The 18896-nt window shown below is 37.0% G+C and overlaps 1 protein-coding gene across 1 annotated transcript in view; it reads left to right on the top strand.

Moving 5' to 3' along the window:
- The window catches only part of prdm16 (PR domain containing 16), a 197077-nt gene that overhangs the window by 54861 nt on the left and 123320 nt on the right, over positions 1-18896 (top strand). The window contains exon 2 of the mRNA XM_079466960.1: positions 1050-1396. Within this exon, the coding sequence (XP_079323086.1) occupies positions 1050-1396 (347 nt within the window). The remainder of the gene's footprint in view (positions 1-1049; positions 1397-18896) is intronic.

Here is an 18896-nt window from a genome sequence, read left to right as displayed (position 1 = left end):
GGTGTATTTGTTGTCTGCTGTTTTATGTCCAGATGTTTTCAATTACAACGGAGTTCCCCTGGTGTACTAGAGGACATATGCACATGCACACTCTTCAAAAAAACACTTTATTTCTCTTGACAAATTAAAATACAAAGAATTTGTATATATTTAAAATGATGGATATAGAATGCCTTGACAGCTGTAGTTCCAAACACATAACTTTTTAATGCTGTTTACCATGTTCATTGGAATGGTGGTATTGTAAAACACTGAAACGTTGAACTGTCAACATCAGAACTTGCCAAATTCGTTGGCTAACAATGCTTTTGGGAAACGCAGCCCATGTATATCTCCATTCTTATATGGAACATGAGCTAAATAATTCCTAAAGGATAAAGTCAAGCTCATTACTTCATTTTTTTAAGATTAATATTCTGTTTCACTAAATGAGTCAACTGAAATCTGCAATATAAATGATTTTCTAGTTTAATAGTACATTTAAAATGTGAAAAATGTTGTGCCTATGCCTTAAAGTCTACCTATGGTAAACGTCAAGGTTTTAATATGCATTAAGATAAACCCTGTGTAAAATTCATCATTTTAAACCAGTATTTTCTCCATAAAACTGCAGTTTATCAAAGACAGAATAGAAATGCCTTTTTTCAAACAGCCTTTGTTATGTTATGATGACGTCATAACATTGTAACCAACCATGTTACCAGATTTGAGCCATAGATATGTCAGGATGGTGCATAGACTCGGCACAGAAATGATCGCTGCTGTGTCAACACTGCTTCTGCACACGTCGAATAGGCATATAATCAATGGTCTGAGCTCACACAATTGAATGGAGGCAGGGAAAAATTTGCCTAATCATGAATCTGCGTATACTAAATAAAGCAAGGGTGCATAGTTACACAGTCATTTTAAGGCCTGAAATTATTATCACAGAAAAAAACTTTTACAAATGCAATTGTAATGCATATAGATGAGTTGTAAGTGCAAAAATGATTAAATGCATTGGGATTTAATCTATTAGAAACGTATGTCTTTGTATTGTTTTTTAGATGACAGCGAAGCTCTAGACCGCATATACGACACAGAACCTAATCTCATGACTGGCGAGAGTGCTGAAGAGGAAACAGAAGACAGCATCATGTCCCCCATTGCAGTGGGGCCCATGTCCCCTCAGCCCTGCAATGAGGATTTTACTCCTAAAGAAGGCTCACCCTACGAGGTGCCAGTCTACATTCCCGATGATATTCCAATCCCTTCTGACCTGGAACTCAGAGAATCATCTGTGCCAGGGGCTGGTTTAGGAATCTGGGCCAAATCCAAAATTCAGATGGGAGAACGCTTTGGACCGTACAACGGACTGCAGAGCGCCACGGTTAAAGACACTTATGGATGGGAGGTATGTGAAAATAAGATGAACATTGGTTTTATAAAAAGTTTCAAGAGGTATTGAAAGATAATTAAGAACTGTATAGGCCCAATGGCTTATTTGGGAATAAAGTAGGGATGCACAATATTATCTACACTGAAAATAAATCTAGCTCAGTGGTAAAAGCATTGTGTTAACAACACAAGGTTGTGGGTTCGATCCCAGGGGATTGCAGATACCTATGTAAAATGTATAGGATAATGCAATGTAAGTCGCTTTGGATAAAAGCATCTGCCAAATGCCTAAATGTAAATGTGGACCTGATATGAAAAATTACACCGAAATGCTCTGCCCATAAAAGATGTGTTGATTATCTGTAGGCACTCTGACATTATGAGCGTGCACCCTCAAAGACCTGACAAAGACACCAGCTCTCAAACAGCACAAGTGCTAAAGTTCTTTTTCACGCTTTATTGCGTTTGAACGGTCATACAAGCGCATAATTGTAATAAAAACACACAATATTTTAGGTTAGGCCAATGTTCTGACAACTAAATGTGCAACCATTAAAAGCACTACATATTTTGCTTTCCCAACTTTTATTCAATGACTGTAATACAATTTTTGTTCAATGACTGTAATAAAAATCACTCAACTTTGTTTATATAGCGCATTTTACAATATTTGTTTCAAAGCAGCTGTACAAGAAAATGTTAACTTTAAGCAATACATTGAATATTTTAAATAGAAAAGGTTTCAAGAGAAAAGTGAATAGATACACTCTCATTCACACAAGACACACAAAATATACAGTGCACACACCCTCACATGCACAAACTCTCACTCACACAGTGCACATACACGAAAAACAGGCACACACACAGAGACAGAAGATAAAAGAAGAGAAACAAAGGAAATATATTACGCAGACTATAAAATCCTATATGGGGTAGTATTAACTATTAAAATAATATAAGCAAGTACAAAATTCTAAACGCTGATGTCAGCAGCCCCCCGGCAAACAGAACAAGTACAACCATATGCAACAGTGGCTAGGAACCCAAAACTGGAGAGAAAAAAACCTTGGGAGAACTAAAGCCCAGCCAGGGTAGCCAGTTCTTCTCTGGCACTACTGCTGCATCTCTACAAGCTCTACAGTGCTTGCACAACTAGGCGAAATAAACCAATATATACAGTATATACTGTATATATGAAGAGTTTGGCTCCAAAATGAGTTCACTCCGTTTAAAAAAAACATGTTTATTTACTGTACATTCTAATTACTATCAATCAAACAGTTGGTTTGTTTTCATTGGGGCCATAATAACAAAAATAATACATTTATTATACAATTAAAACATGATCATTTTGGAATCAAACTCTTCATATATATATTACAACTGAGAGCAGAATTCCGTTCTACAAGTGTTCTACAAGTGCATCTTGTAATAGGAAGTGTTCCTAGTTCCGGTTGATCCCCTTAGAGGATTTGTATTTTAGATGTGTTGTGTATTCAAGGTTGAATCTCACGCTTTTTGTTTTTATCTGCATATTGAGGGAAACTAAGGATATGTACGATGTTGAGGCACTGACAATTCTAATAATATATAAACATTAAATTAAAATATTTACATGCTAAGGTTAAAAAGGCCAATAAACATGTCAGTAAAAAATATAGAATTTAGGCTATTATATTTGAAAAATAAATTGATAAGAGGGGAATCATTTTGTCTTGACATACTCAACTTGGCATTCAATTTTTTAAGAAATATTAATTGTCAATCTCAGTTACAGGCATGAAGTGGCATTATTACTACAAAGTACTAGATTTTTACTGTTCAGTAGTAAATGTGTAATGTTTTAGACTACACTGCACAGTGTCTCTATTAATGAAACACAAATTAAATGTCAATTCATGTTTAAGGGGATACTTAGGTGATCGCTTAAGATTTAAGTATTCCACAATCATACAGAAATTTGATTTGACAATTTACTTAATATATAGCGTGGTTGGGGCCCCACACATTGCCTTTGCACAGGGCCCGAGATTCTGTGTTATGCCCTTGAGAAACTCACTCAGATACTGTGGAGCTAAACCATGTAGGGCCTTATAGGTAGTCACTAAGATTTTAAAGTTACTGTTATACGTTGCTAAATAGGTAACCAGAGCAATGTTGACAGGAACTTGCTATGTTCATACTTTTTTGTTTGTGTAAGATCTCTAGCTGCCGAAACCTACTGGGCCACGGCCTAACAGTCCATTACAATTATCTAGTCTTGACCTCATGAATGCGTAAATGAACTTTTCTGCATTTTATAGTGGCAGCATATGACGTAATTTAGATTCTTATGTAAGATGAAAAATCACGGTTTTGCAAGTGTTGGCAACATGGTATTCAAATGACAGATTACTATCAAATTAAATGCCCAGATTCCTATCTGATGACAAGGGTTTTATTGAGCATCCGTCAATAGTTAAGCAGTATTCTTGGTGGTTACGTATAGCGATTTTCGGTACAGCAAGTAATACTTCTGTTTTGTCCGACTTCTACAATAAAACGTTGATACTCATCCAGTTTGTTATATCAACTATGCATTCCATATTTCTGGTGAACTGCTGTGTTTCTTGAGGCCTCGAGGAAATGTAGAGTTGAGTATCATCAGCATAGCAGTGAAAACTTACTCAGTGTCTCTTAACTATACCTCCTAGAGGTAGCATGTACAGTGCGAAGAGCAGAGGCCCTAAGACTGAGCCCTGTGGCATTCCGTAGTTGACTAGTGATCTGCTTGATACCTCATTGTTTATTGCTATATACTGAAAATGCTTAGATAGATATGAACGAAACCATTTTAATGCTATTCCACTAACGCCAACACAATTTGTCTAAGTAAAAGTATGCAATGGTAAATGGTGTCAAAAGTGCCACTAAGATCTAATACCACAAGTAACGAGATGGAACCATGATCAGATGCAAAAAGCAAATCTTGTGTTTCTCTGATCAGAGAAAGTCTCTGTGATGTGCTCTAAATCCTGATTGGAAATCTTTACAGATGTCATTCCTTTGGAGGGAGGAACATAGATGTGATGAAATGACACTGTCAAGTACTTTAGAAATGAAAGATTCCAGTATCACATTGATCTCAAAACACGGTTATTAAAATATATGCCATTATCAGTCAGCACAATGCCTGCAGGTATTTATGAATGTATATTATTAGGACAAAAGCTGATTGTTCATGGCAGACTGTTGTGTGAGAGCTTTCCGTGTTAAACGGATGATTTCTCTGTTCATTTCTCAATGATCCTCAATATGTCTGCATGGAAAACACTTCATATCTTCGTGTTAAATAGTTATTTGGGTTTTCCTTTAAAACAGCACAAAGTAATAATTTCTAGTAAAACCTTTATTGTGCCCAAACGGTCTAACTTATTTTATAAACTTCATGTAATTATATAAAATTTTACAAAAGTTTGGCATATATTTACATAAAATATACAAGTTAAAATATACAGAGACAGGTAAATAAATAAACAACTAACAATTTTGGGTAGGCTAATAAGGGGTTTTGAAGCGTCCAAGTGGCCACTTTTAGAAATGCCTCGATAATAGAAACTTCAAATGAAAAGCCCTTTTTGTACTATCATCCTCAAAAAAGACTTACAGGCTTACAATATATACTGTAGGTATTGTATATCGGATAGAATGACTTGAAAAATATTGGCAAAAGTTAAATATTGTGCATCACTAGAATGCAGCTTTTTGGACGTTGTTTAATCGTGGTATTAAAATCCATGAAAGTCTGTGTCCCATTTGACATTTTATATTTTGAAATCGTTGTCCTGAGTCTCTTCCTGCAAAGCCAGTATTGATGTGATAGACGTTAACAAAGTGTCTTTAAGGTCATACATTACCCAGTCCATTCCACCTAAATTAAGACCAATATGTCTTGCCAGGATAAGGCAACATTTTTCAGACCTTACATCAACATCAACTGTGAAAATCAACTGCTCATCATTTTTAAGCTCAAATTGTGCAAATCTTTTTTTCAGGTTTCAGGCTATTGTGCTTGCACAAAGGTTGGAAAATACTGCAGTCCACAGAGAGCTATTGGTCTTAAGTGACTCACGATTTCCTCTTTATACTGGAAGATGGGACTTCCGTCACTAGAACATTAATATTTATCCCTCCTCTATAGCAATTCCAGTGTCTTATTAATACTTTTTTAGCTTTTATTGCTTCCCAGTACTACCGACTTAATAGTATATATGTTTTGCAACTAGTCAACACATTGGGTTTCCCAATTATGGATCACGTGCCTTAAAGTGCATTAATTCTACACATACAGAAAACAACTCTGTTTAAAAAGAATATGTTATAACGTAAAACGTAAAATATGTAAAAACAATGTGTAATTGGAGCAGTTTGTGACACACAAAACACATTTGAGCCACAAAGATTGCAGTTCTTGTACATCATATAATCAGCCATTTTGACCATCTAGTTGACCACTTTTCTACAGGTGTTGTCATATAATTATAAAGGCCCTACTACCCAATAGTCCAGATGACTTTGTGAACTATAGATTTGGGGGAAGACCACAAGTGCTGCATTTGGGACAGGGCCTTAGTTTAAACCAAGGGTGTCTAATTCTGTTGCCCCAACCCTAAAACAGACTTGAAACAGTTGATCAAGGACTTTGTTTAGGGTTAGCTAAACTCTGCAATATAGGTGAAGAACTGGACATTCTGAAGATGCCTAAGGGGGAGTATTACATCTCAATTTGGCTTGTGGGATTGGTTACCCACTGTGAGGCTATGAAGTAAAATGTTCATTCCATGTTTCTAGATTTTTTTGACTCCCCTTTTTCTTTTCCATCAATCTTTGAATTTCATTTAATATGAGTTTTCAAAACCCTGATTACTAAAGATATCATTTTTTTCTCTTTTGCCTGTATATATTAGAATGCACACGTTTGGTCATGCCATATGATATGGGTTATGGGAGATGGCATTTGCATGAAGTCATATTGAACTATTCATTTTCATTTCAACATGACATCAGAGGATATTGAAGTTGCTTCGGTAAGCTCATTAGGGCAAATGCTGATTCCCCCCACATGACTGATCAGACGTGGGCAACTCGGTGTTCTTCCATTCAGGGGCTCCCCCAAGAAAACTCTTTAAATACATTGCGATGCCGATGTGAACGATTCTGCATCCGTGCAAAACTAGATTCAAAATTCTACTTAAAGAGAATGTAAAGCTGACGTCATGCCCCATGTATATTGTTGGAAAGTGGGTAGGGTTATTTTATATACAAGTACAAAGAAATTATTTAAAAAATAATTTCCTTTTTATAAATGCAAATAACTAAACAAAGTGTGACACTGCCATGTATTTTTGAGTAGACTAGCGTGTCTTTTACATGCTTTGGCGTGATACTGGCTTGCAATATTGTAGTTATTTTCCTTAAAAATTATTATACATCAGCAAATATATGTGAAAACTAAATAAAAGGATAATATTTAGTTTAAAAACACTTAACAGGCCTATTATTTGCCATATACCTTTATGTACAAATATAGCACTGACCATTTCTAAAATGAATGAATAAAAACTGACCTCCCTCTTACCTTCCTCAGGCCTACTCTCCCTTGTACTACTTTTCCTCTTTAGAAAATGTAAGATGCTTGTCGATTTTCTCTTCATCATCTGCCAAATATAGTGCCCTATCGGACACCCGGTGCAAGGTTTTTGCTAGTTACAGATCTAATTTTCCCATCCTGCGTCGCATCTTTTAAAAAGCAAATGCATTTGTGCTCATTTGTCTGACTCATTTGTGTGTTGTTCTAAAAAAGAGGTGTGCTTAGGAACATTGTTGACGCTCTATTGTTATTTAAAGAGCTTGTTAGGAATATGTGCCAATAGGCAGTTCACACACAGATGGACGCGCAGAAGCACACAATCATGCCAAATATTTATAAAAATGAATTACAATGTTAAAGACTATTATTGTGGACATAAAGATAAAAATTCCGCCTTGTCGGAATATTGAAACATGCGATAATCAGTCTCTCTCTCTCTCTGTCTGCCTGACATAATGATCAGATTTCATCCCTAATTTACATGCTCAAGTACTTTGGCATTATGGTTTATAAAGAATACACTTATGGCCCTGCTTGACAGTTTTATGATTGACAAGCAGCACATCTTGGTCATGTACGCACACACACATACACTTGCTAAAGACCCATAGAGACATCTGTTCCACCATATGTGAGAAATCTTGTATAAAAATTATACTTACCAGAAACTGGTTTAAGACAGTGGCTTGATTTAACAACACGCATGTGTGCAATAGATGCACTTTCAATACATAAATATATAATACATTTCATGGTAACTACTATACATTTATAGTAGTTAAAGACAGCTAATAGTGATCTATTTAATTTTTATCAATGTAAAAATAATTGTCTATGATGGTTAAATTTGTTACAATTTCGCATTCAAAATCCAAATGAATTAAACAAAATGTTATGTTTTCACTAATCGAACCTGATGCACTCCAGCAACACAGCAAGGAAAACAAAGCATATTAGTATATCTTCTGCTCAGGTGGGTTTGGCTGTGTGCACAAATTCTGTCACTAAAAAATTGAAAGTTCATAATTTGTATGCCTGTTGCTTTTAATGGCATGATGTAGTTGCAAGCATTAGATTCGATTAGATTCATTTTTGACCCAACAGTTTAGTTCGTCCCTTTTTGACTCAACCCAGGGTTGAAAATATCCCAGCATTTTTCAGATTGTTAATGTGCTCAGTAACTATGATTGAGATTAATAGCAATGCTGATGTATCTAATGGATAGCTCTTTTCTATTAATATATGTCTACTTGGTTTAGATGGCTCGCTAGGTTTTAGAACACAACTGTCTGTGTGTATTACTGCTGCAGGTGTGAGTTAATGAGCATCGTCTGCAGGTGGATCAGGAAATTTTCTGCTCTCTGTCCCCAGGCTGTCCTGTCTCGACTGAAGAGGTGTTAGCTCAGAATCATTTTAGCAAGACGGACAGCTCAATCTCAGAGATGCTTAGCCTCAGGCCCTCCCTCTCGCAGACACTCTCTCACTCTATCCACAGAACACTGCTCAGGAACAAGAGACAGGGCTTTTCTATTTAAAAGCCATTATGGTTCCTTTATCACAACATATCATAACAACGAACCGATCACAGACGCTTTCAATCAGATCTGTTTCTGAGTGGGCTCTGGGGTCCCAAGCGAAAGGTTTATAGCCAGTGGCCCTGTCGATTTAGGGGGTCGGTATTGTGATGGCACTAGCTGGAGTATTGACAGAAGTGCCGTACTCACTAGAGAATGTGAGGAGGAACGCTGACAATCCAATGTGATATGCTGTCAGATTAGATCCATAAGGGAATGCTGACACAGTGCCTTTTCTGTGTGTATTCACCTACTGCTAGATATATCTAGAGGGGACAGTGTGAGCCCAAGTCACGTGTCTGTGATCCATCTTTGCTGAATAAAAACCTGAAATAATAATAACAAAATATGTTAATTATATTATTTTAACATTTCATTATCTAAATAATTCTAGCTCAACAGTTGCATATTCATAATAATAAGAAAATATGTGTTTTACTGAGACCAATCATTCCCCATGAGACAAGTTAACTAAAACTTTAAAAGCTGTACTAGTGGAGAAACAACCTAGGGACAATCCAAGTGTTATTACTATATAACATTAATAGCAATTAACTAAGCTATAAAAATATTGCACAAGAATCTCTATGGGCTATCTCATGTTGTTAGCTGTGGTGATTGTAGGTGTTATTGCCCGTTATTCAAGGTGATGCTAGTGACATTGGTTGGTCTAAACCCATTAGAACAAAGCGTCTCTTCATCCGAAATCACATACTGTGACAGTTCGTACTGAATTTTCAATAAATACCTACCTACCAGCCGTTAAAACAGTACGTGGGAGTAGTATAAATACATTTTGGACATGTTTTATGGTCATGTGACCCGTATGCTCTATGACCTATGACACATTAACAACAACCTATAAGTGAGCATTGATAAAAACAAAATGTAGTCACGAAAAATTTATTGATTGGCACTTACATTAAAAACAGACATCAACCTTAAAGTTCTCTGCTCTATTTATTTGAAATTTGCGCCTCGTGCCGGTCACGTCCTGTGTAAAAACAATGTAAGAACGCTTATCCACCATCGCACTGGATCGATTCGCATTGTGCCTAACAACTCTATTTAGCTGCTATAAAATGCATGGTAACCTACTGCTTTGCAGTGCTTATTGTTTTATTTTGGGATCCTATTGAATTGGTGCAAGCCGTAATTAACACAGACTTTCATTTACTATTTGTTTGCTGGTGGCTGTGGTCATCATTTGATAAAATAATTTGCAGGGGTCCCTTGGTTTTCATTAATAATAGACAACTAAAAACAAAACAAAAATACTGTGAAATTATCACGTTAAAACAAAACCCCATTGTCGGTAATGTGTCATAAGTTCATAAGACTCAAATTTAAATGACACTTTTATCTGAAAAATCCATAAATGCTCAACCGGGCCACACAGTGTTCAATGAAGACGGACAGAAATGTCAGAGCTGGTAGGAATGTAACGATTACCGGTTTAAGGGTTTACCGTGATAATAACGTCCAGCAATGTGCCGAAATGTCGATTGACAAGCTCTATTAGCCAGACAAATTTTAGGTCACACTTCAGTATAGTGGCTATTGTCGCTATTAACAAACTATTAACTACAACTTTTCCCCAATAAACTCTTAATTTGTTGCTCATTAATAGTTAGTAAGTTAGTTGTTAGGTTTAGGTATTGGGTGGGATATGCCAATAATAGGCATGCTAATTACAACTAGTTAATAGTGAGAATTGCCAACTACACTGAGGCCACGTTTACACTATGAAAAACAGAAACGATTTTTGTTTGCGGGTTTGAAAAGTTTCACGTACACACGGCAATGTTTTTAAAACAATCTGCGTCTACACAAAGCCGCAAAAATGACTAAAACGCTGTATTAAGTACTATTACTGTATTTTTTTATATTATTATAAAAAAATAAACGAGTCCCTGACGAGTTATTGACAGTTTATTGGAAGGCGGACCTCCGTCGCTAAGGAGACCATAATACAGAGCGCTGCATTTCGTGATCGTGTGGAGGAAGAACCCAAGTGCAGGCAGCAGGGATGAAGGGGTTAACACCGGGACTTTAATATATATAAACAGAAAACAAAAACCCACGAGGGGTAAGAAAACAGAGTACACAATAACAAACACGATAAATTGATAACTAAACACACTCAACAAGAACTCAACTAAAAACACTAAAGAATAGAATATATTTTTAACACGTCAGGACGAGGTAACAAGGCTTCTTGAACAGGGTAACAAGTACAATGAACAAGCACAAGACAATAGACAAGAGGACATTAAATAGGGAGACTAACAAAGGAGATAACGATGGGCAGGTGTGGGTAATGAAACACAGGAGAAAAGCCATACTAGAAACGAGAGGGGCGGGGCCAAATAACGAGACTGGAGAGAATGCATATTAAGTCCAAATTGACAATAACAAGCTTCTCTCCACATAAAACACGTGGGTCTGTCATGATTCTGCCCCAGACCAGAAAATCAAGACAAGAGAAGGCATGACAGCTGCATTTCTCCTCATTCATAGTGAAGAGAAGCGTGCGCACATAAACAAACAAGATGGCGAAAAGTTTGGACATTCGAAAGGTTTCCTTCCATTGAAGCTCGTCAACAACGCCATCGACAAAGTTGTACCACCATCTACTCGTCCTCCCGGGTCTGATCCAAAAGCGCCGTTTAAAAACCCTTCGTCGCCGTGAATGAGTGTAAAGATTTTGCTGTTGGTCTCCGCTGGTGGTCATAGCGCTGGTGTAGTAAATCTACACTTTGCTGGAGAAGCGTTAACAAACTATTGCGCAGCGCAAAAAAAACATGTAATTAGCCATTGATGTATTTATTTCTCCTTTGTGTTTGGATGTACACGCGCATACCACATCCCCACACCTAATACATATGTGCACGATGTCGTTTTCTCATTCTTGCGTACTTCGGGTTTAAACGGAAATGAGAATACGGTGGTTTTCAAAAACTTGCACTTTGAAACCCGTTTTAAAAAGTTTGCATTATCAGTCCCCTAAAACACTGTTTCCGTGTAAACGGACAGCCAAATCGCATAAATTGTTTTGCGCTTTCACTTGAAAACGGTCTCGTGTAAACGGCCCCTGAAGTGTTACCAAATGTTATCATACATTTCGAAAAACTTAGTAACAATTAGTAACTAACAATTAGTTAAATTAAAAAGAAAGACATCAAACCTAGGTAGAATCTTAAGAATTTGTTTTTGTGAATACAAGATTCACAATGTAAAATAAAAAAGCAGCAAAATTGATAGCATGGTGACTGCCAAAAAATTAAGAAATATAAATTTCTATCTTCCTCATGTGGATCTCTTACTGTGATCAAAACTGTACTGTGATTAATGCTTGTACTGCTTGTACTGGCAGCTCTGTCAACTCTTTTTAAGGGCTGGTTAGGGGACCCCCCAAGAGCTTTGACAGAATCCGAACACTGCTTATCCCTATACTCTGTTCTGATTCACACAAAACAAGCGTAATTACACTGTTAGTGACGTTTTTTGGTTTTTATTGATCAAATTTTTAAACAAATTCGTGAACAAGATTTAAGAAAGAATGTGTGTGGATAAAATAAATAAACCTCCATATAAAAAGTATTCAAAATTTAGTTAAAATAAATACATGCATTGAAAAATGTTCCAAAGGCAGTTTTATTGTAACTTTCAAATAAAGAAAAGAACAAACATATTTTTATATACAAATTTTCCCTTTGGACATAAAATGTTGAAGAAAGGAACTGATATACCACATGAAGTGATAGATAAGGTTAAGTGTTTGACAGAAATTACACAGCAATTGAGATGTGTGCCTCAGCAAAACTTTTACTGGATTCTACTCGATGACATCGGATCTCTATTTCCCCACCTCTTAACTTCAAAGGTTTTGACCTATGGATGACTTTGCTGCAATGCAAACACTCTATTTGCCTTCATGACACAGGGTAATTTTCCATATCAGCATTATTCATCCAGGTGACAAAAAGCTTTCCCTCTCCATTTGCCTTGCTGTTGACTTAGTGATACCTGGTGCTGGAACTGTTTTTGTGCCTTTGTTCTATGTAAAAGATGTTTGATTCTCTATGGTTGTTCCTCATATTTTTACCTGAATGCCTTTGTTTCCTGATCCACATCTGACAGGTAGCTTTTTTGACCATGGTTGACTTTGTTAGTCCATATGCTAACATCCCTCTCGACTTGAGCACCACGCCTAACACTATCTGTCCTGGTTCTCCTGTTGACCTCTTTGTTTGTAAGCCTTTGTATGGAATTGCTAAACCACTAACCATTTGTTGAAACCATACCTAGTTGGCACAGTTGTCTGTTTTTATTGCTTGGTAAATATACAGACAGTTTGTAGTTAAATTAAGCAATGCTAATGCTTCAGAAGACAGAGTGTGATTGTACAAATGCTTTACTTAAAGTGTAATGTCCAATGTATGTTAACATGTGGTGTTTTATGTAAATACCAAAAAAAATATGCTATGATTTTTCTAAAGGTGGCAGGGGTTGCACAGTAAAAAAAACTCAGCAAATGTACTCACCCCTATGCCACAGCTTCAACATCCAATGTTTTAAAAAATAAGTAGGCTATGTAAAACATTTGATGAAAAACATTTTGCTGGCACTCAAATTATGAGTCACATACTACACCAGCCGTTGTGCAAATATTCTCACTTTCCTCATGGCATAAATCTACATGGCTCCTGTGGTCTTTGACATCTCTGTTGACCAACGTTTGGTTTTGCATCATTGAGAGCCAGCCTTTGTTTATGCACAAAGAGAAGGCGAAAGTTAAAAACATTGTAATATCTTCCACATTTGTTTTATAGAGGTTTTAAACATGCCATTAGCCAATTTAATCAAATTTTCAGAGCACTTGGGTTGGATAGATTACACCTAATATTAAACATATGTTTCATGTTGCTGTAGACACACCAAAGCAGCATTTTTGGAGCTTTAAGAGATGGCTTTCTTTCTGTCTTACTGTTACACTGTCAATTATTCCCATGAACATAGTAATTGATAGCGGGGAATACGGGCAGCAAATTAAATGTCAAGATTTATTAGTGCATTGATGCCTTTTCATTTGTCCATAACCATTTGCCCCATCTGTTAATTTATCTTGCATTTCAATGATAACTGTACACAGCAGGATGGTTACAAAGGACTTTTTCTATTCTCATTCTTGCATGGGCATTATGTGTGTGCTTAAGCAAGTATCAGTTTTACTGTATGTTGCACGTGGTTAGAGATTTGTTTACAATGACTAACACCGAGTATGATACTTTGGTGTGGGATTTTTCTGGAACTGTTTTTGACATCCGTGATAAAGTGTGCCTTTGTGTATGAGAGAAGCTATTACTTTTTTGAAGAGATCAATTTTAAAATAACAGTCTGAATGTTGATGAAAAAAGCTAAAAATCACATCTACATCCACTGAATTTCACAAAGACATTTAGGGTAGGGACATTTAAAACATGCTAACAACTACCAAAGGCATCCTTGGCAACCACCTAGAACATACTAGACAATGACAGGGCAATATAGTTGGCTGTGTTAACATGGTTTTCTGATTGTAGTTGCTTTCAAAAGTCCAATCCTAATAAATAAAAAATGCTTTGTGTAAATACGTTGATTGGAATAAAAATGGCAAATCCGATTTAAGTGTTATTCCAATTGTAAGGGGTTGGTAACCTTTTTTAATCTATTTGATGGGACATGTAAGCACTTGATGGGATTGATAACAAAAAATATTATTTTACTTATTGTTTGTCAGAACAACCACGCCCCACCAGTCCTTGCTTAAGACTCTCTCATCCATTAGGCGTGTGCAACATATTCTCACTCCCGACTCGACACGCAGACACGATGGGCATCGACATTTTACCATTATAATGAAATTATATGTTGAGGTGTAATTTTGGCTCAATGGTAGGTGTGGCTCAATGGTAAAAGCACGGTGTTAACAATGCCAAGGTCGTGGGTTTGATCCCAGGGGATTGCACATAATTAGAAACAAATGTATAGGATAATGCAATGCAAGTCGCTTCGGATAAAAGTCTTTTAAATGCATAAATGTAAATGTAAGATACAAGCAGTAACAGTATCGTTAAACATATTTAAAAAAATACAAATAAGTGTACCAAAGCTAAACAATCGATGAGTATAAGGAACAGATGCGGAAGCGATCCCCATCCGCTGTACATCTCAGGTCCGATGTATGCAAACGTTCAAAATAGCTTTGTGCCTATTGTCTCGTGACCGATTGCATCATTACATCTGCTTTGAACGTGGAATGGTATTAGCTCCTGTGGAGACCCTCGTTTGGGGACTTTGTAAATAGAATCAAAGCCAATAAAAAAACGATTCACACTTATTTTTGACAAGTTTCCATACAAGTAACAAGTGGACCTACATTAATCAAACATTCCCTTAACCTCTGTTTTCTTCTGAGTACAAGTACTGTAGGTTACAGGAGCCCTTTGAGTTGTGTATGCAGTGAAAGATTAATACAAAAATTCTTGTATGTGTTGATAAATAGGCCCATCACAGTCTCTTGTGCCCAGGGCTGCATAAGACACTGCCTCCTCTCATCAGCACACTGCAAGAGGTGTTTATGTTTCTAATTACAGTGATATTTTTACATTAAAGTGTGTGTTTGTCTGTTCATCGTGAATTAATTTGGTCTCTCGGAAGTTAATCAAATAGACTCTATGCACGGTCACTTCTGCGTTTGATGAAAACACATCCGCTGCTGTGCCGGAAGCCATTAATCTTTACAGAGAACTGTGAAAATGACAGCGAAGACGAATATTTGTAGTCGCTGCTTATGCAAAATTAGATTACAATAAATGATGTTCGTTGACATAGTAAGGCTGTTAGCTGTCACACTGTCCAGTAAAACGGAGAAGCACTTTAAAATACATGTTTAAAAATGAATCAAGAACGTGGATGGTATTAAAGTGATATTGTCTAGTAGTTAATCTAGCGCATAAGACTTGATAACATTAACCTCATCTTTACACTAATTTTATTAAAGATTTTCTGCAATTAAATGTGAAAATCTGTGTAAAGTATTTTGTTTATATGATTATATTCTTTTTATTTACATTCAAGATGACAAACTATACAAATAAAACGAAGTTAATCCATCCATAATATTATGTCTAATCTTTAGCATTAGTTAATGCTAACGCTTTCATCAATATGCAGAATTTGTAGCAATAAACAATGAGGTGTCACTCCAATCACAAGTCCAGTATGGTGTACCGCAGGGCTCAGTTTTAGGGCCTCTGCTCTTCACACTATACATGGTAACTCTAGGAGATATACTGTAATTAAGTGACCCAGAGCATATTAGCCTGGATCTATTAACATTGCACTGGTTACCTATTACTGTAAGCGACGCATTAACTTTGATATCTTACTGATCATGTCTGCCGGCTATCCTGTCCGTGTCTGCCCGTGTCATGCCGTCAGCACGGCCCATGTCCTGCCGGCTATCGTGACCGTGTCAGCCCTTGTTTGGACTTCCCTTTGGACTCTTGTGCTTGCCAGTTTTGATTTATTGTTTTATCATGTTGATTTGTTTTTGCCAGTGTCATAGTCTGTCCTGGTTGTGCATTGAGGAGCATCAGGTTGCTGCTCCTTAAGGAGGGGCTTCTGTCATGATTCTGCCGCATCATGTCATGTTTCTCTTGGTTTAGTGGCAGGATCATGACAGAACCTCATGTTTAATATGGAGAGAGGAAATTATTGTTGTTATGGCCTTCCATACACTCTCTCCGGTCTCGTCTCTGTTCCCATCCTCTCGTTACCTCGTTATTGATTAATGCCCTACACCTGTTCCCCTCTTGATTTGCTCCTTTATTTAATGCCCTTGTGTCTTCTGTCTTGTGCTAGTTCATTGTGGTTTGTCTGGTGAGTTCATGCGTCTTGTTAGTCTAGTTAATGGTTAAAGTTTATTTTAGTCTTGTTTAAGTGTAGTTAGTGTTAGTCCTGTGTTGTCTATGATATCCCTGTTTTGTTATGTTACCCCCACGTGGGTCTTTGTTTTATTATTTATTAAATATATGTTTACCCCTTACCCGCTGTCTGCACCTGGGTCCTCTGTCCTTGTCTCACCACCCGTGATCATGACACATAGCTATGTAATGTATATTATATTGCATTTCTATCAATAGATCATTCCAAAAATTACACACTGGACCTTTAAAGAACTATTAGATTTTTTGGTGTTGCTTTGCTGAACTAAAATAGAACATTTGTTGGGAAAATAACAGTGCATATCAGATGTAAAACTAGTGCTTTGCGGTACTATTTAGTTAATGTTTGCTTTAGTAGTAGGCTCTGAAGAATGAATTTTTCTTCTCTCTGATTCACACACACAAACACCTGTTTCATCATAGGTTATAGGATGTACGGTTGTGAGAAAAGCTGATTTCTGGGAACTTCGGAAGTGACTTGTGCCTTGCCTCTTTTGTCTCAATGGTAATGTTCAAGTGCTTAGTATTCTTTAAAAAAGTTGACTAACGCTTAAGGGCTTTTTACTGTGCTTTAGGAAACAACGCTATGTGTAGGACAGGTCCCTGTGCCAGCCTGTACCACTGGCTTATGCGCTAAATCTAATGAACACTGAAGGTCTCCTCAGGTGGCTGAAATGCACAATGTGCACAATCACTTTTTTTAAGCATACATCACAAGCGATATACAAGCCTTGTGGATAGTAGCATTCTCATAGTGTACCACCCCATAATGGAGAGGTCTAGAAATGTGTGGACAGAGTCAAATCTGTATTTATTTATGTGTAGTGTAAGGGGTCGATGTGGGGTCACAGCTCAGGCTAAATCAGCCAGGGGATTGCTACTGCTGTATAATTGTTTCAGTTGCAAAGGCTGATCACAAACTACTGTACACTCAGAGACACATAAGCACACTCCTGCACGACAGATCACTTAAGGATTTCAACTCTACCAGCCGCACAGAAAGATTTTTTAAAATTCATGTCAGCAAGCACACATTTTTAAAGAAACCTTAATGCGCACATGTCTACATTGTACAGCGCAGTTTAACATTTAATTTAGTCTGGTTTGAAATTAAGCTTCAGTTAGGATGCAGGCTATGTAGGTTACTGTACTAAAGGTTTTGGAACAGAGGTGCTGTGTGTCATGGATTTATTTCTCTCTTTGAGACTCTCTACTTTTCACTGGTGTCTCTTTTGAGCTCCTGGGCTTTATTGCATCTAGTTCAGTCTTATCAGTGCAGTAATTTAGCCCTCACAGCTTGGGTTTCTTCAGTCACCCCTGGCCCATTGTTCAACGCAGCTGTAGTTTAGATAAACCCTCAGATGGAACAAAGTCCGTCTTGACCTTTACAGACCCAATCACACTTGTTTCCCTTAAAACTAATTTCTGCTGCTTTCAGGTCTGGGTGAGCATTATATGGGGAATAAAAGGGGAGGGTGAATAAAAGGAGAGAGCTAGGCAAACACAGAGAAGATTTAGATGGCTGGCTGCCCTGGCTGCACTCTTCCACGCTTGTTCGGTAAAACACATATGTCCCCTATTTAATGCGTTTCTTAGAGTTTCTTCATACTCACATGCTGCATGTTAATGACCTTCTTAAAGAAGAAATATACATCATATCAATCATTGACATCTCTATTGTTTCTCCAAAACAGTAATGAGATGGACAAGAAAAAGATCCCAGTAATCTCACAGGTATCTCCTCTTGAGACAGATCAAATATATTTCCTAAAAATCTCCCAAGACTAAACTGACTCTCAGCCTCTACTCTACAAAAGGCTCTTGACAGCAGTGCCATATAGGACTATCATAAATCATATAATTTTGTATCTGTATTCAGATAAAACCGAAAGTGGGTGAGGCTTACACAGGAAGTTTGTCAAAAAGAGGGTGTGCGTGATATGACTTTCCCACGTGAACACACCATAATATTTTAGAGTGGCAAAACATTCAGGAAAATGGCTGTTTTCAGTAAGAAAAATAAAGAAACTGGGACAAAAACACATGATTCCTACAACTAACTGGCAGTGTAACGGAATTACACTTCCTGATATTTATTTTGTACCTGATTTAAAGGTGAGGTTTTAACCCCTTTGATACAAGTGTAATATAAATCTTAGTCCACAGAATGTGTCTGTGAAGTTTTTACACCACATGAAAATACACCCAGATCTTTTATTATTCCATGCCCTAAATGTTTTGCATGTGAGGAGGAACCATAGACTATAAAAAAGATGGACAACACGATGCTGCTTCATTCCGTTATAATGAACTGATTGT

The sequence above is a fragment of the Barbatula barbatula genome, assembly GCF_947034865.1.
Source record: "Barbatula barbatula genome assembly, chromosome: 11".
NCBI lineage: Eukaryota > Metazoa > Chordata > Actinopteri > Cypriniformes > Nemacheilidae > Barbatula > Barbatula barbatula.
Note: the sequence above shows the minus strand (reverse complement) of the source record. Positions and strands in the feature narration are given on the sequence as shown.